This window comes from Mustela nigripes, unplaced genomic scaffold (assembly GCF_022355385.1).
Source record: "Mustela nigripes isolate SB6536 unplaced genomic scaffold, MUSNIG.SB6536 HiC_scaffold_148, whole genome shotgun sequence".
NCBI lineage: Eukaryota > Metazoa > Chordata > Mammalia > Carnivora > Mustelidae > Mustela > Mustela nigripes.
The window spans coordinates 8,857,712-8,876,760 of record NW_026739562.1 but is presented as its reverse complement, the minus strand read 5'-3'; the positions used below and the strand labels follow the sequence as shown (position 1 = coordinate 8,876,760).

General features: G+C 44.9%; 1 protein-coding gene across 4 annotated transcripts in view; it reads right to left on the bottom strand.

The window, feature by feature from the left end:
- The window catches only part of LOC132008427 (centriolar satellite-associated tubulin polyglutamylase complex regulator 1), a 187,921-nt gene that overhangs the window by 19,084 nt on the left and 149,788 nt on the right, over positions 1 to 19,049 (bottom strand). For all 4 annotated transcript variants that reach the window (XM_059387035.1, XM_059387036.1, XM_059387037.1 and 1 more), the window contains one exon: positions 3,324 to 3,408. In XM_059387035.1, coding sequence (XP_059243018.1) covers positions 3,324 to 3,408 — 85 coding nt within the window. The remainder of the gene's footprint in view (positions 1 to 3,323; positions 3,409 to 19,049) is intronic.

Here is a 19,049-nt window from a genome sequence, read left to right as displayed (position 1 = left end):
TACAATGCAGCCATCAAAAGAAATGAAATCTTGCCATTTGCGATGACATGGATGGAACGAGAGGGTATCATGCTTAGCGAAATAAGTCAATCGGAGAAAGACAACTATCATATGATCTCCCTGATATGAGGAAGTGGAGATGCAACATGGGGGGTTAAGGGGGTAGGAGAAGAATAAATGAAACAAGATGGGATTGGGAGGGAGACAAACCAAAAGTGACTCTTAATCTCACAAAACAAACTGAGGGTTGCTGGGGGGAGGGGGGTTGGGAGAAGGGGAGTTGGGTTGTGGACATTGGGGAGGGTATGTGCTATGGTGAGTGCTGTGAAGTGTGTAAACCTGGCGATTCACAGACCTGTACCCCTGGGGATAAAAATATATGTTTATAAAAAAAAACTAAGGAAATCTGGGGGAAAAAAAAAAGAAACATTGGATGAAATGAACTACTGGCCCCTGCTACAACAGGGACGAACCCCGAAAACATGATGCCAACTGAAAGAAACTAGTCGCAAAGGAACGCAAATTGGATGAATTTATTTTAAAGATCTAGAACAGGCACATTTATAGAGACAGGAAGCAGATTAGTGGTTGCCCAGGGCTAGGGATGAGGGAGGGACTGAGGAGTGATGGCTAAGGGGTGCAGGATCTCTTCTGGGGATGATTAAAATGTTCTAAAATTGACTGTGGTGATGAATCCAAATATCCTCTGTGAACATACTAAGAGCCATCGAATTTTGTACTCTAAGTGGGTGAATGACATGGTATGTGGACTGTATCCCCAGAAACTGTGAAAAGTTGTGATGAATTGGGCGCCTGGGTGGCTCAGTGGGTTAAGGCTCTGCCTTCAGCTCAGGTCATGATCTCAGGTCCTGGGATCAAGCCCCGCATCGGGCTCTCTGCTCAGCGGGGAGCCTGCTTCCTCCTCTCGCTCTGCCTGCCTCTCTGCCTACTTGTGATCTCTATCTGTCAAATAAATAAATACAATCTTTAAAAAAATTGCGATGACTATATAAATGAATGGACAAATGAATATAGGATACAGTTGCTGACTTTTGTTCTTAGAGTTACTTAGAACCATGGACTATTAGAACCATGTAAATTCCTGATAAGGGGGATCGCTCCTATGTGCATTCAGTCGGGAGACACGTATGGAATGTGTAGCGTGTATCTGGGTACTAGGTGCTCTGCTGAGCAACAGGGGTCCCGCAGCAGCCAAGACTGGCAGAGACCGCGCCTGCCCCCATGGAGTGCACACAAATGTACTCTTCCTTTCCTCCTTTTCTCTAGGAATTTTTTAGTTAGAGATCATGGTTGATTTTTATCATTCAGTGATGTGGAAATCATAGTACAATCTTTAAGAGTACTGAGTTTCCCCCCCCAAAATTTTGGGGCTGAATCTTCCTTAAAATGACCTGACCCCCAAGGGGAGCTATCATTGGAAATCTGAAGGTAACTCTACTTGGCTGTTTTTACTTACTTATTTATTTTTAAAAGACTTTATTTATTTATTTGACAGAGAGAGAGAGAGAGATCACAAGCACATAAGCCGGTGGGGGGGCAGGGACGAGGAGAAGCAGGCTCCCCGCTGAGCAAGGAGCCTGATGTGGGACTCCATCCCAGGACCCTGGGATCATGACCTGGCTGCCTTTAAATTGCAAAAGATAATCTCCCACATTTTATTTTCAACTAATCTAAATCTCCTTTGGCTGGCAGGCAAGTTAAAATGATAAAAGCTTAACTGCAGATTTGGCCAGTGGCCAACTGGCCCCAGAAGAGTAAGTATCCACGGAACAATGAGGAGAAGATTTGGGGGCGCAGGATCACAAAACATGTTTTGCACGTGACCAGCAAAATCAGCCCATGAGCCGTGAACTGCAGAACAGCCTGTCCCAGTGTGAGGCTGGTGCCCGATGCTGGTGGCAGAGGACTAGCTGGTGGAGGAGCTGGTTGGCTCATTTTAGAAGGACTAGGAGGGTTCTTGGGGTAGTGCAGCCAATGCAGTTGTGGTTTCGCTGGGTTGAACCACCACACAGAAATGATTTCACCATATGAGCAGGTAAGAGCATGAGGAGGTTAAGAGCAAAGTCTCTGGATGCAGGCAGCCTTGGGTTCAAGTGATGCCTTGCTACTTCCAAGCTTTCAGTAAATTCAGGCCACCTCTTTAAGCCTCTGCTTCCTATTTTTTTTTTTTAATTGAGTTACATCAGTTTCCTCTTCAGTATAAAAGGAAGGTAACAGATCTTGTAAGGATCGAGTGAGATAACTAAAATAAATGAATTTAAATGAGACAATGAAGGTAAATGCATATATTATGATTTAGGTAAGATGGGCATTTCAGAAACTATTATTTAAGGCTTTACTTTTTTAGAGCAGTTTTTGGTTCATGGCAACGTGGAGGGGAAGGTGCAGAGCCTCCTCCGCTCCACATCCCGCACTGCGCCCGAGTGCGACGTTCCACAACTGATGAGGCTACACAGACACGTTGTCACCCGAAGTCTGTACTTTACGTTACCTTCGCTCCTGCGGTTGTATGTTCTATAGCTTTGGACAAACGCATAATAAGGACGGGTATCCATCACATCTAGTACAATATCGAGTGTTTTCCTAAACGTCCTCTTTTCCAGCAATTTTAGACAACACAATTTTTGAAATCCTTCCATTTGTCACCTTAGCTCAAATTCCGTGTTAAGGAAAAGTTAACGACGGCATAGTCCAAAGACTTCACTTGGTTAAAAAAATGAGTGACTGTGAAGCCAAACGCAGAAATGAGGGGTTCTAAACTATTTCTGCCAAGTCTTCTTGGTTCTGGACAAATCTTAAAAATCTTTTAGCAGAAATAATACAATTCCCCTTTCCCTCACATGGGCTTTACCACCTTTGTGCCTTTCCAGTCTCCAACCTTAATCCTCTCCACTTGTCGCTGCCAACTCTTGCCCCTTCTCTTCTCAGAATATCCTCTAGAGGTTTCTCATTCTCTCTCTCTGTGTGTGTGTGTGTGTGTGTGTGTGTGTGTGTCTGTGTGTCTGTGTCTGTGTCTGTGTGTCTGTGTTTGCCTCTTCATCTCGCCACCCCTCAACTCTATCTGCAGACCCGAAGTCTCCCCACAGAAACCACAAAGGATCATTTGGTTTCCCTTTGGCAACGGCAGAAAGGGAGTATTACGTTTTGGGGCAAATCCCAAATAGACCCCCGACAAATGCCAGTTTCTCCCTAATGGTTTTTTAGTCTACCTAATGGTTTGTTTGTTTGTATACATTTCAGGTTTCTCTATGAAGCCCTGGCGCACAGAGGGCTGAGCTGGCTTCTAGAGCCCAGGGACGTACCTGGCCGCTTTCTGAGTGAGCTCCAGTGGGAAATCCGGGCACAGCAGTTGCAGCAAACAGTGATACTCTCTCATGGTCAGCAAATCTGAAGTTGAAATGGAGAGGAACACGTTAGGTGTCTGTGTGGGAAGGCATTGGTCTCTGGCTCATTCCTGGTTTCAGACCTCGTAGTGGTAGAGCTCCTCTTACGAAGGTGGGTCAGTGTTAGGGGTGCACTAGCCACCAACCTCCAGCGGTGAGATTTTTAAGTTCACTGTTTCTACGAAGGTCTTCCTGGGTGGAAAGTACCCAGCTACAACACTTTGGCTAGAGGAGCTTCACTGGTTTGAAAAATGGTTGGGCAAGAAGGGAACAAGAGGAGTACCTTGATCAGCCTTCTTAGTTTGGTTTTCCTTGTGTATGAAAACCCACAAGAATGAGCCGTTTCAAAGCTGGTTAAATCTGCTGAAAGAATCTGGCATGGTAACGTTCACCACAACATGCCCAAAGACCATCCACAGAATATCTGGAAGCACTAGTAAGGCAAACTCAGTCTTAGAATATATGGAGAAGAATACATCATAGCAACCCACAGGCCTTATTACTCTGTCATCTAGGATTGCACACAATCTGGTCATCCTGTTATAAGAAGCCAAGACAAATGCTCAAGATACACGATCAAGGCAACCAAACAGTTCCTGATATACAGAAGCAGTGCTCTGGGGGAGATGAGCCAGGATGAGGCTCTGTTAGCCCATCAGAAAACCCAGAGAGGTAAATCTCGGGATCCCAAGAGAGAGGACATACACTGATGTGTAAAGATTGTTTTGCTACTGCATGGATCAAAGCCAAAGATTTTAGATCAGTCAGGCGGCGGCAATCCACAAGTACTCTGTACACCAAAGCATTTCACATACAGGAGGACAAGCTAATGGTAAAGCAGGAGCAAGCAACCTGGAAGCCATCCTAACTGGGAGAATGAGTGAGAAAAGGGAATCCAAAGGCCATGGCCACATTTAGGGAATGAAGATGATGATCATAGGCACTTGGTTTCTTTGGACCTAAGTTAGCCCAAGCCACAGGAATCCAGATCTCCTGCCCTGCTAGTTTGGTTGATGCTTTTCCAAGATAAAAACCCCAAGTCTCCAGGGAGAGGCCTGGGCTCCTACTACTTTTTCATCAAAGCTCAATTCAAGGTGGGGGCAGAGAGTTAGACTAACCACACCGCCAGAATCAGGGACACCAAAGCAACAGACTCAGCGTCAATGTAGGTCAAAGGATCAAGATGGCTTTTGTGGCCTTCGTCTTGGCCACAATGGGGTGTGCACTTTCCTCTCCTAACTTGTCTGACCTCGGGCACAGCCTGGTTGGAGGTTTTGTTCTCCAAGGGATAGAGGAAGAGCCCCTCGTGGTCTCAGAGATTTGAGGTAAGGAGCAGGAAAGGTGAAGGCAGGGGAGAAAAGCTATGGAGTCTAATGGGTTCCCACATTATTCTCACTCCAGAACTCCCTGTATAAAGAGGAGGGATTTCTGGCAGGAAGTAAATCCAGGAATACCTTGGAGACACTGTGGGTTTGGTTCAGATCCCCTCAATAAAGCAAATATCTCAATAAAGCGAATCAAATGAATTTTTAGTTTTCCAGTGCATGTAAAAGTTACGGTTACACTAAACTGTAATCTATTGAGTGTGCAATAGCATTATGTATAAAAATAGTACATACCTTAACTTAGAAATATTTTATTGCTAAAAAATGCTAATCATCGGAGCGCCTGGGTGGCTCAGTGGGTTAAAGCCTCTGCCTTCAGCTCAGGTCACAATCCCAGGATCTTGAGATCGAGCCCCACATCGCGGGCTCTTTGCTCAGCTGGGAGCCTGCTTCCCCCTCTCTCTCTGCCTGCCTCTCTGCTCACTTGTGATCTCTCTCTCTCTGTCAAATAAATAAATAAAATCTTTAAAAAATGCTAATCATCATCTGAGCTTTCAGCAAGTTGTAATCACTGATCACAGATCAGCATAACATTAATGAAAAGGTTTGAAATATTTTGAAAAATTACCAAAAATAATTTGAAGAATTACCAAAACATGGCCCAGAGACGCGAAGTGCAAATGGTGTTGGAAAAATGGCGCTGATCAACTTTCTCAATGCAGGGTTGCCATCAACCTTCAATGTGTAAAAAATGCAATGTTGGCAAAGGACAAAGCTGCCTGCAAAGGAAGGTTCTATCTTTGAATCATCATTGCTTTCCTAAGCTAAGCTTTGGTGGACGTATCTAATATCATTTTTGGGGGTCCAAGTGTTTCACAGAAATCCACATTTGTCCCTCCAAATTACCTACAAGATATCCTTGGGAAGATAAACCAGGTAAAGGAAAATGAGAAGTCCAGAGAACTGTGGAACTCTCATATTCGTCAAGAAAAGACAAGGCTGGTCATCAGTTTCACAGTTTCAGCCTCCTGGTTTCCAGACCCTCAGCTTTCTTTAGGATTTTTTTTTTAAAGTTTTTTAATTTATTTGACAGACAGAGATCACAAGCAGGCAGAGAAAGGAGGAAGCAGGCTCCCCACCGAGCAGAGAGCCCCATGCAGGGCTCGATCCCAGCATCCTGGGATCATGACCTGAGTTGAAGGCAGAGGCTTTAACCCACTGAGCCACCAAGGCACCCCAAGGATCTTGATGATATAACTCATGTAGTTCAAATGCTTGCTTTCAAGGGCAGAAGAAAAACACAAAAATCATTCTGTATTTCTCTAAGGCAACAACACATCTTAGAAATACTAAATACATCAGAATAACAGAACACACCACGTTCACCACTTCTAGAACTTGACTTTCCTAAATGTAAAATGAAGAAGATAGTCAGATGAAGAGATGAATGAAAGTCCAGGCAAGTGGAGAACTTCTGTCACCTTGATTGTGAAAAACAGTTATTTTTTTTTTTTTAAGATTTTATTTATTCATTTGACAGATAGAGATCACAAGTAGGCAGAGAGACAGGAGGAAGCAGGCTCCCTGTTGAGCAGAGAGCCCAACATGGGGCTCGATCCCAGGACCCTGAGATCATGACCTGAGCCAAAGGCAGACACTTAACTGACTGAACCACCCAGGTGTCCCAAAGACAGCAGTTCTACTTCTATTAATGTAATGGCTGGATAATATCAAGGCCACGTATTTTGAGGGAGAGACATCTGCTACTTGGAGACACTCCTCAGTTGTGTAGTGGGTAATGGGGGGCATGGTGAGTGGTAAGTCTTGTTCTAAAATCAGAACATTGATGAGCAAATAGAAGTTGTCCCCATCTTGTCCTGCAGGCTAGGGTTCAAATCTCAGCTCTGCAATTTACTGGTTATGCAACCTTGGGCAAATTGCTCAATCTCTCTAAATCTTAGTTTCTCATCTGTAAAATGGGAATGATGATGCTTACCTTTCAGGTTTGAAATCAAGATTAAAAGAGATGACGTCTATAAAGTAGTCAGCAGATTGTCTAGAACATAGTAGCATGAAACAATGGGGGATATTTTAGTTTTGTTTTTAAATCCCGGGGGCAAAGATAGGAGAAAAGAAGAGTTTAAATGCTTAAACACCCAGGAGTGGTTTGCCTTGAGAATTCGGTTAGGTTGCTTGAGCCAAATCTGTTTTTATCTATTTTTTTTTTTTTTTAAAGATTTTTTAACTTATTCATTTGAGAGAGAGAGCGCATGCACCAGAGGGGAAGGGTCAGAGGGAGAGGGCAGACTCCCCACCGAGCAGGGAGCCCGGTGCAGGGCTCCGTCCCAGGATCCAAGGACCATGACCCAAGCCAAAGGCAGATGCCCAACAGAATGAGCCACCTAGGCGCCCCTGAACCAAATCTGTTTTTAAATACTCTTTTGCAGTAGTCATTTGTTTACTATCACCATGGGCCTCCTCCGCTCCAGCCTCTGTGTCATAGCAATGAACAGGCCAGCAGTCTCCCCACCTCCTGAGCTTCCACTCAGACCCTAGTTAACCCTAAATGCTCACTTTGGGCCCTCTAAGAGCTCTTCAAGATCTCAAAGCCCTTTTCAGGCAAGGCTTTGTGCCTCAGGAGAAACGGTAATGAGACTGAATAGTCACTGAATTAGCTCACTTAACCTTCACAACAACCTTAGGAAGGAGACTCCATTATTCCCAGTCCCACTTCACAGATAAGGACATGGAGGCTTAGAGCTATGAAATTGCAGTGGCCCTTCAACAATGGGCCAATGAACAATGAGCACTGCCCCTAACCATGAGTTAGGGGCACCAAACCCCTGTGCAGTCAAAAATCCCTGTATAACCTTTGACTCCCCCCAAAACTTAACTACTCATAGCCTGCTGTTGATGAGAAGCCTTACTGATAACATAGTCAATTAACTTATACTTTGTATGTGTATTTTCCTATACTGTATTCTTACAAGAAAGTGAGCTAGAGAAAAGAAAATATTTAGAAAATCATAAGGGGAGGGTTGCAGGGGAAAGAGGGGTAGGGAGAGGGTGGTGGGGTTATGGACATTGGGGAGGAAATGTGCTATGGTGAGTGTAAACCTGGAGATTCACAGACCTGTATCCCTGGGGCTAATAATACATTATATGTTTATTAAATTTTTTTTAAAATTATATATAAAAAAGAAAATCACAAGGGGAAAACACATTTTCAGTACTGTACTAAAAAAAAAAAATCCACGTACAAAGGGACCTGTGCAGTTCAAATTCGTGTTGTTCAAGGGTCAGTTGTCTTCTATCTGGTGAGTGAGAAAAGAAGGGTCCAGAGCCTGGGGGACAGGAAGGGAACATGGCTTCTCAGAGTGAAATCCTAGGCTGGGAGGGAAAGATGGGGGTGTGAGGGCTGGGGGGCCTTAATACCGACGGCCAGCATTTTCTGAGCACTTACCATGGGCAGACACTGTTCTTGCAAGGGTTTTCCTGTGTCGTCTCATTTAATCTTCACTATGGTTATCCCCATTTCACGGACTCAAAAACCTCAGGTCATGGATGCTTACGAGGCAGAAGTGCAATTCAAACTCGGGCAATTGGGCTCCAGCGTTTACCCAACCAACATTTTCAGCACCTTGATCTTATCAACCTTAATGTGGGAAGGCTTAAGAGCTTGTTTTTCCCTCCAAACAAACAGCAGGAACTAAATAGCTCCAGGTGAACTGGATCAAGGAGACAATTCAAGAGAATTGGGATTTTTTTTCATGTAAGAAGTTTAGTCTGAAAGGTTCTAATTACTGTCAACAGGAAAGACTGTAGCCCCAGCAGCAGAGCCAGTGCTGGGCCAGAGGCCACGGGAGGGTGGGGGATGATTACACCTGCGCTCCGGGCCACGCCCGCCATTTCCCAGCCCCGCCCACCTGCCAGCCGCTCCTCCTCCTGGCAGGTGCAGGAAAGCTAAGCGGTTTGTACCAAGCGGTATGTACAGACAGATGCCTTCTCCAAAGGAACCCTACATCCCCAACCTGGAAAGCTTCAACCAGCAGGTCCTGAAAGCTCAAAGGCAAAGGCATAAGAAGGCTTTGGTATAAGATAAAAATTAGAACACTCTTCACAAACTGGTGCGTTTCTTTCTGTGGGTGGTCAGAGCTGTTAAACATTCTTATTCTCCATCTTGTAATAGTCCCAATGACTGGCTCTGGACCAGAGGTTTCTATGACCTTGATCCTGTCCTTCCCAGAGACAGTATGGTGTTGCACTGTGGCTCGTAGCATGGACTTCAGATTTATCCCGTGGGTCCAAAGCCCACCTTTGCCACTAACTTCAAATTACTTGACCTGTAAGCTCTCTGTGCCTCAGTTTCCCCACCTATCAAATGAGGATAATGATGCACGACCATCATACAGGTTTGTTTTTTTTTTTTTAAATAAAGGTTTTATTTTTCAGAGAGAGAGCACGAGGCACAAGCAGGGGGAGCAGCAGGCAGAGGGACAAGAAGACTCTCCGCTAAGCAAGGAGCCTGATGCAAGGCTCCATCCCAGGACCCTGGGATCCTGACCTAGGCCAAAGGCAGATGCTTATCAACAGATCCACCCAGGCGTCCCCATTATACACTTGTTGTGAGTTAATTTAAAGTACTTAGAACACTGTCTGGTCCATCAAAAGTGCTGCGAGTATTTGCTAATATTATTTTAGAAATAAAGAAACTAGGGTTTCTTTAACTAAGGTTAATTGCCTCTCAAGTAAACAGAGAGAGTCGGAGGAGGCTGAATGGTGATTCAGACCAAAGCTTGTGTAGTTCCAAAGGTCCTAATAGCTCTACTCCTGCAGGTGGGAGCCAGCTGGTTTGCGGAGAACTCGACTTCTGATGGTAGGACCGTTCATGCCAGGTGACTGACAGACTTCCTGTGGAAGTTAAATATACAGATACCCTCCTGTCGGGCCACATATAATTGCACAGGGCAACTGTATTAGTACAGCGCCCGGACTTTGTAATCAGACTACCTGGCTTCAAAGCCCGACTTCACTACTTAGCCGCCAGTGTGATTTGGACAAGTTACACAACTTCTTGAACTTTGGTTTCCTCTTGTTCAAAATGTGAATAAGCACAGTACCTACCTAATGCGATTGTTGTAAAAAATTTACAATTTATTATTTTTAAACACTTTTTTAAAGTAACCTTTACCCCCAATGTGAGGCTTGAATGCACAATCCCAAATTCAAGAGTCACATGTGCTTCCGGCTGAGCCAGCCGGGCGCCCTGAGGCAATTTAAATATAAAGTGCCTTTCTGAAAAAATTACTGAAGTGCTCAATAAATGGTAGGATTATTTTATAATTATTAACTGATGAAAAACGTGGAGTCCTGAATTTAAGGAATCTTTAGACTTAACTTAAAGCCCTTAGCACAAGGCCTGGCACATAGTAGTAAATATTTGTTGGAGGAACGAATGAGTAAAAACAGGCATGATATAGTGACCCAGAGGAAAATTCAGAGAGACCAATTTCTGGTTACCATGTGAACACAGAGTTGGGGACTCTCCACGCACAGGAAACACATCTACAAATTTAGGGGGACATGAGGAGATGCTAGGAGCTCTAAGTGCTGAAAGTGGGGAATGTCTTGTTGGGTAGATACCACAGCTCTCGGTGAACCCATCACATCCTGGCAGGCGGATGACATTCCACGTGCTTGCTGACCCTAAACACTTTCTTACCAAGTGCTCCATCCAGTCAGCCTCCATATTTGATTTCATAGGAATATATCACCAACTGTATCATGAAAATCAGAGGAAGCCTAGAGTTTACTTCCCATTAATTCACTTTACCACTGTTACAACTCTAGCACGAATCCTGTAGTTTTTCAGGATAACCAGGCCTGACGCAGAATATTCTTTTGTTGGTTACCTCCACTGTAATCATAGAGGGTGGTAGGTGAGGTTGTTTTGGCAAAGAAAAGGAGTCGAATCAGAAATGAACTGGTGCCCAAGAAACAGGGCTAACTTGTTCATACCTCTTCCTTTCTTGGAAAAGAAGAATGAAGATCTTCTCTTGTCTTTCTACATCTGGTCTGCCTTCTTGCTGTGGAAATTCCTGTCTCTGAAGCTCTGTGGGGGCAGCTTAGTCATCCCTACATCCTCCTGGAAGACCACCATGTGTGCCCACACATTTGCTCAGAAGAACTGCGGTCGGAGACTCAGACGCCTCTGCCCTTCCTGGGAAATGGTGCCTTTTCCAGGGTCAGAGTGGTGTCATTAAAGGAGACCAGTGGAGGAGTGCCCCCAGAAGGAACTGGGGCCGTATCTTTGTCCCTTACTCAGAGAAATCCTTTCCCAAAGCTGAATCAAGTGGGGTCCAAGGCATGGGGGATGAAGTGGGGTTTGGTCTGAATTGATATGTGTGGGTGCCTACATGTTGACGGTGGGGAGCTTGGGCCGGGACAAGAGCTTGAGATAATGAAATGCTACCAAGCCGTGGGGAATCCCAGTGGACTGAACAACCCCTAGTTGGTTGGCTGGATAATCTCAGTGGGAGGCCACAGAGGCCAGAGAACACCACAGCCCAGAGCGGACTCTCCAATTTTCAGTTGCAATTGTTTTTATGTTCTTTTCTGCCAGGCTTATGCTCATTCTAAATGGCACTCACCCTCGGCCAGTCTGCTCTGCCAAGAGATGCTCGGAAGGACATGGGTAGTTAGGGGCATGACCACACCGCCCCTTCCTACCCCCAGGGCCCTGAGGCTTTGGTACCAGTTCGCAGCTGAGTAAATACTTCTCAGTGTTCCTCGGCCAGGCGGGGGAAGGGAGTGAGGGAGAGTGGGAAGGAGAGGAGAGGAAGGAGGCAAGACTGTCTGACAGCTTCACTCTCCATGTAGCGTGTGGCCCCACCAGTCACAGGAAGATTGCTCACAGCCTAGAGCCATGTTCCTGTCAAGCAAAGCCCCAGAAGAAGAGCAGGCCGTGCTCTTAAATTTTGTCTCTTTTGACAGCACTGTTGTTTTATATTATAAATGGAGGGCATTATTAGTTCATTATTAGTTCATGGAAAGGGAAACGATTTTATGAAAGGAATGAGAAGCCCTGGCTTCCATCGACACCTGTGGAGTAGAGGAGTTGGGCCATTCTGAACACTATCCTTTGCCAACCCATTACTCTCCAGAGCATGTTTAATGCATTTAATCAGGGGCAGAGAGCCAGATTCTTTCTTTCTTTATTATGACTAAGCCCAACATCAAGGGACTCTTTCTGTTTGACCAGTATGTGCATTCTAGGCAAAGTATTAAATCAAACATAGTAACAATTACATGGTAATTTTTAGAAAAACAAAACAGACTCCCCAGGAATTGTTTATATTATCAAAGATTTAAAGAAATGTGAGCATTTCTAGTCAGGCTCTGAAAATTCTTCCACGGGGACTGTGTATGGCACAGCCTGGCCATCTGCTCTGGTTGTGAGGCTAAACAAGGGCCGTCCCTAGCTCCCACTGTGGAACTGAACCACAGGTCTGATCTGATCTGATAAGGATCCCCCATACCACGTTAGACCCTCTCTTCTGCTCATCATGGTGGAGCTGTTGGGAGTTTGAGAACCAAGGCAAGGCTTGGCTCTGGGGAAGATGCCGTCTTGGGCAGCTTTGGTGACATGAACCTCAGCAGACCACGCATGGCCGGGGTGGGCAGCCATATGGCATTGTGGAAGGACGCATCCGTGCCAGGAGAAATGAAAGCGCCTCTCCAGTAGCAACAGGGCTGGCCACTCTGGCACGAGCACAGTCTCCTGACAATTTATTGAGGAAATGGGAGGCAGCTTTGGACACCAAAATGCACAGCCGGATCTTGGCACTGTAAGCTGTTGGAGGGCCCAGCAGCTCAAGCCTCGTATCTGCACCCATTGACATCTTGGTTAGAGACCAGCAAGCCCAGCTCTGCCAGGTGTTGCTACTTGACATTTTTGTTGGAAATAGGAAGACAGGAAGTGCCCCCATGCCACAGAGACTTCAGAACGAAGGTTGAATTCTTATCCGGGGAGAAGCGAGGGCTGTCTCGAAGTCCTGTGACCCAAACCTGTTCTGAACCGAACAGAAATGGTCCAAGAGACACAAGAGGTGGGGCGGAGACGGAACTTCAGTCCTCCTCCTGGTAACTGGGGGTGAGAGGAAACGTCCTGCCCTCTCAATGGTGGTGTGTCTGGAAAACCTCACTCAACCTCTCAGAAAGAGGCAGTATTCTAAATTTCCCTACATGAGTTTTTATGACCAGAATTAGGGTTTTCATGTTGTTTTGAAGGGGGGAAAGGTCTGTTCTCCCACAGACACATGCTATGACATAGAAGAACTCAGCCTGAGCTCTGCAAAGAACTAACCACATTATTCTGGGTATAACTCTTCTGGGCCTCTGTTTTCTCACTTTTAAATAAGAAAGATATGCTATGTGAGGGTTGAAAAAAAATTTTTTTAAAACAGATCAACGTTTTCCCAATGGAAATCTTGTCATGAAACTCAATGTATAATGCAGGTAGAAACAAAACCTTTATTTAAAAAAGGATTTAATTTATTTGAGAGAGAGAGAACATGAGCAGGGTGGGGTGGGAGGCAGAGGGAGAAACAGACTTCCCACTGAGTGGGAAGCCCAGTTTGGGGCTCAATCCCATAACCCCGGGCTCATGACCTGAGCCGAAGGCAGACGCTTAACCCACTAAATCGCCCAGGCGCCCCAAACAAAGCCTTTCTCACCCAACCCTCGCCTCACCTAGCCTAGAGGTGCAAGGGATAAAGTGGCTGGGAGAGAAGGCCTGGGACACTGCTTTAAAAATCCAGGGCTGTGTGGAGGACGGTTAAAAAAGCTGTGACTCTGACTCTTAAGTGGGACTTACCACTGACCGCTAAGTGCCTGTGCCAGCCGGGATCCAAATCCTGGCTCTCTGGCTAACCAGCCACGTGACACTGAGCAAGCCACTTAGAAAGAGGAGTGAATGTTAATACTAACACCAGTGATAACAGTCTGCACAATACTGACACGAATCGTAAGGAGTTTTTGAGAAGATTAAAATAGATGATTTTAAAAAAGAGACCCTGGGGCGCCTGGGTGGCTCAGTCCGTTAAGTGGCTGCCTTTGGCTCAGGTCATGATCCGGGGTCCTGGGATCGAGTCCTGCATCGGGCTCTCTGCTCAGAGGGGAGCCTGCTTCTCCCTCTGCCTGTCACTCTTCCTGCTTGTGCTTGCTCTGTCTCCGGCAAATAAATAAATAAAATCTTAAAGAGAGAGAGAGAGAGAGGCACCTGGGTGGCTCAGTGGGTTAAGCCTCTGCCTTTGGCTCAGGTCGTGGTCTCAGGGTTCTGGGATCGAGCCCCCCATCGGGATCTCTGCTCAGCAGGGAGCCTGCTTCCCCCTTTCTCTCTCTGCTTGCCTCTCTGCCCACTTGTGCTCTCTTTCTCTGTGTCAAATAAATAAATAAAATCTTTAAAAAAAAAAAAAGAAAGAGAGAGAGAGAGCGAGAGCCTGGGGATGCCTGGGTGGCTCAGTCTGTTAAGCGGCTGCCTTTGGCTCAGGTCATGATCTCACAGTCCTGGGATTGAGTCCCACATGAGGCTCCTTGCTCTTAAAAAAAAAAAAAAAAAAAAGAGAGAGAGAGAGAGAGAGCCTGGCAGCTATGCTGGTGGTAAGCATAACATAATATACAGAAATGTCAAATCACTACATTGTACACCTGCAACCAATGTCACATTATGTGTCAACTACATGCAAATAAAAAAAAAATTAAAAAGAGAGATAGTACATTTAAAGCGCTAGTAGATGGCCCAGGGTAAGTATTCAATAAACAGTGCCTGCTCCTATTATCACTCTCCTGCTTCTGCACACAGGTGGGATGGCACCTGCGTCACAAAAGGCACAATTCATCCAAGTCCTCCAGCTCCAGCCAGTGGGTGGCTAAAACAATCTTATTCCTTATCTCATGTTTATTTTATCTTGCCTTTGTTCTTACTGATGAGAGAATAACAGACTTCCTGCCTGAAGGCAGGTGCACACCACTTTCCTGGAGAGTCGATGCACTGCCAACCCTCTATCATTTCAGATTGAAAAGTACTGATGAGTCACATTTATAGAGAGACTGGATAATCATGAAAACCATTTTCATACACATTATCACTTTTGATCCCCCTATGAACCTTGAGAGGCGGGGGAGGGAAATAGTATTGTTCCCATTTTTATAAACAAGGGAAATGAGCCTCAGTAAGGGACAAAATCACCAAGTAACTGGCAGAGCCAGGACCTAAGCAAGGCTTCTCTTTCTGGGTCAAGGCCTCTTTCCACTACCTGGGCTGGTTCCCTATGATACCTTTCCTTCTTGCCATTTGGACCTCAGCCTGCTTTTACGTTTTCTATGGGTGAAAACAGCCGGCAGAGTGAACTCCATAACGAGAATGCAGTGAATGGTAGCTGCTACTGCTGTTACTGTTAGTGTTACCGTCGATATTTAAATCTGCTCCCAGCCAGTTCATCTCTTTCTCTCATCCTTCTCCTGTGCTGGCTCCTAGGGTCAGATGTGGTCTCCCCGGCTCCCAGCTTCCTTGCTGCCCCCAAACAAAAGGACAGACCCTTTCTAATTTAGGTGACTTGCTGCTAATCTCTATAAGAAAATAGAGAGGGGAACAACAAAATTAATACACATTTGAAGCCATTATAGGCCTGTTTCTGCAACTTTAACAGGACTGAACACAGATTAGCAAGAGAAAAGCATACTTCATGTACACACGAAAATGCTTCCAACTACCTTTCTACTTTCCAATTTAAAATCAGGCTGATGGGATGCTTGGGTGGCTCAGTTGGTTAAGATCTGCTTTCGGCTCGGGTCTTGATGTCTGACTCCTTGCTTGGTGGGGAGTCTGCTTCTCCCTCTCCCTCTTGCCCCTCCCCCCCAGCTCATGATCTCTCCCTCTCTCTCTCCTATAAATAAATAAATGGATGAATGAATAAATAAATAAATAATATCTTTTTAAAAATCAGGCCGACAGTTTGCATGGAATTTTATTACTATTAATTAACATTTTTTTTTTTTTTTTTAGATAATCTCTATGCCCAAGGTGGATCCTGAACTCATGACCCTGAGATCAGGAGTCACACGCTCTAATGGCTGAGCCAGCCAGGTGCCCCTGGGATGGAATTTTAAAAAGCTATCAGTGGGCGCCTGGGTGGCTCAGTGGGTTAAGCCGCTGTCTTCGGCTCAGGTCATGATCTCAGGGTCCTGGGATCAAGTCCCGCATCGGGCTCTCTGCTCAGCAGGGAGCCTGCTTCTTTCTCTCTCTGCCTGCCTCTCTGTCTACTTGTGATCTCTGTCTGTCAAATAAACAAATAAAATCTTAAAAAAAAATAAAAAGCTATCAGCAAAACTGATGACTTGTCTGAGAAAGCAAGCCACAGAAAACAAAACAGCAACAAAAGTACTTCTCTGGGCTTTCCACTGTCCAAAGTAGCCATAGAATAAATAGGAAGTGGAAGAGATTATGCATTTGATTTGCTTAAAATGCATTTTCCTTCTCTTCTAAATAAATATGAAAAGAAGCAGTGGCTAACAGTTATTCAGTAAGAGAGAGTTGAACCAAGACACACTAAAAATAAAAAAAAAAAAAATCTAAGTCCCTGGTTCTCGATGATTGTGTGAGTAGAGGAAGACTGTTGCCAGCATGTAGGCGTATTTATAAAGACCACAGCCTGTTCTCTCGTCAGAATCCACTAACTTCCACCAATGATGACGGATTTATGGCTACCCATCAACTAAAAAAATAGACTTAAGAAACAAAAACAGAAGGAGCCAGAAAGAGGGTTGGATATAGATAAACACATACATCTCTTCAGATGAATCCACCTTTGTCTTTCCTGCTGTTTTCTGTCTTTTGTGGGCACATATAATGTACCCTATCTATAATTATATGTATATGTGTGGCTAAGCGAAAGAGGCAGCTAGAGACAGAAGAGGCCCGACTTTTTTTGGGACTGGAAATGGCACTGGGATGGGAAAGGAAATTGACGTTAGCAGTTACTGTGCCTTAAAGCCATGGGTTTGTTTTTCAAAGTATGGCTTTCCTGGTAAAAGATTCTTTGCCTGTAATGTGAGTGAATCACTCATCTTATTTTAATAAAAATGTGAACCAAATGATAGCGGCTCTGCATCCTGGGAAAGGACACAATGGTTAGGCTTTCTGAACCCTGATCCTTATCTTGCAGTGGGACTGGCAGGCATACAAAAAGAAAGGAAAAAGTTCAAAAATATTCCAGTGGCATCAAAGGATGGACCCACCCAATTTCTTTCATGCACGAGTATTCTAAAAGACAAAGTCTGGTCTTACGCACTGGGGTCTGGACAAGGTGCCTGGTTTCCTCATGGATGGGTGGCCTCTAACTGGCCACCAGCTCCTTAAGTCTCAGTTCCTTCTTCTGCCTCACATGTAAATGATCAGGGTCGATTGGACTAAGTTAAATAGACCTTAAAGTATTTAAGGTTATATGTCCTTTTGACCTTTTAAATTTTGTCACCTTCACGGCGCCTGGGTGGCTCAGTCGTTAAGTGGCCGGCTCTTGATTTTGGCTCAGGTCATAATGTCCAGGTCCTGGGATGGAGCCCCTTGTTGGGCTCTGTGGTTAGCCAGGGAGCCCGCTTATGGATTCTCTCTCTCTCTCCCTCTCTCCCTCCTTGACTCATGCATGTGCGTGCACACACACAAACACACACACACACAATCTCTCTCTCTCTCTTTCTCTTAAATAAATAAATAAATAGGGGAGCCTGGGTGGCTCTGATGGTTAAGAGGCTACCCTTCAGCTCAGGTTATGATCGCCAGGTCCTGGGATCAGGCCCCACATGAGGCTTCTAACTCAGCAGGGTGTCTTTTCTCTCTCCTTCTGCCTCTCCCCCTCCCTGTAATCCCCCCAATGCTCTAACTCAAATGAATAAATAAAATCGTAAAAATAAATAAATCTTTGAATTTTGTCACCTTCATGTATAACCCACTTGAAAAATGAAGAGAACAAAAGTATCAACACTAGGATGAGATCAAAGAGTCTTAAACAAAAAAAGCATAACCATTCAGAATTATTTTTTAAAAAGTACAAACTTTTTATCTCAATAATCCTCAAACTTTTTGTCTCAATAATAATCCTCAATAATCCTTTTTGTCTCTATTTGAATCCAAGATTCTAGGATTCTTTCACTGTAATTCTCTGTGGTTGAGGCAGGAGCACAAAGAACAGGTAGGGAATGATGTGATTACAGGTAGCATGGAATTTGCTAGAAGAGTGGGAATGCTACGAATCCGTGTTATTGCATTCTGGTGTAGCACGCATGGTAGCTAAGAACGTGAGATTGGGAGTTAAGACGGACCTGGTTCAAAACACCTCTGTTACTTACTTCCTAGCTGTGTGGCATGGGGAAAATTCTCTGAGCTCCAGTGTTCTCATCTATAAAATTGGATAATGCTTCTTGTTTCTCAGGCTCTATACAATGGGGACCCCTGCTATTGCCCTAACTGCATCTCCTTCGACTCATTTGTTGCTCAGGCTGTTCCAGTCACACTGGCTTCGTATTCTTTGAATATGTCAAGCATGCCCTTGTCTTAGGTTTTGGTATCTGCTCTCCCTTCTGCTGCAAATCCCTGCATGGCTCTCCCCTCCTTCAGGTCTCTGCTCCAATGCCATTACACAGCAAGGCCACCTCTGGCCACAGCATTTAAAACAGCAGAGCTGCCTCATTTTCCTGCTGGACTTTTCTCCCTAGTACTTACTGCTAGACGAGCTACTGAACGTTTTTAAACGAGATTACCTGTCTCCCTGCTAGAATGCAAGCTGCCAGTGGGAAAAGAATTTGCCTCCTTTATTCGCTGTTGGTTCTCAATATATAACTGGAGGAGCAAGACTGCTCTGATAATTAAGGGAATTACTGCTTAGGAAGTTCTTCACACTCACTGGCTGAGACAGAAATCGGCTGGCAGAGTTTTGTTTGGCTTGAACTGTATTTTTTTTTAAATTATTTGTTTTTGGTTTATTTATTTATTTGTTTATTTTAGAGACACAGAGAGAGTGGTGGGGGTGGGAGAGGAGGAACAGAAGGAAAGGAGGAAGAGGGACAAGCAGACTCTGCGCTGAGCATGTAGCCCGACCTGGGGCTGGAACCCACGACCCTGAGATCATGACTTGAGCTGAAATCCAGGCATGACCTGAGCCATCCAGGCACCCCTCCACTCTATTTTTTTTTAATTTGGAGCTAAAACATTAGAAAATTCAAGACATTTCCTACAATACAATCTAGATTCCAGATCTCTCTTTTC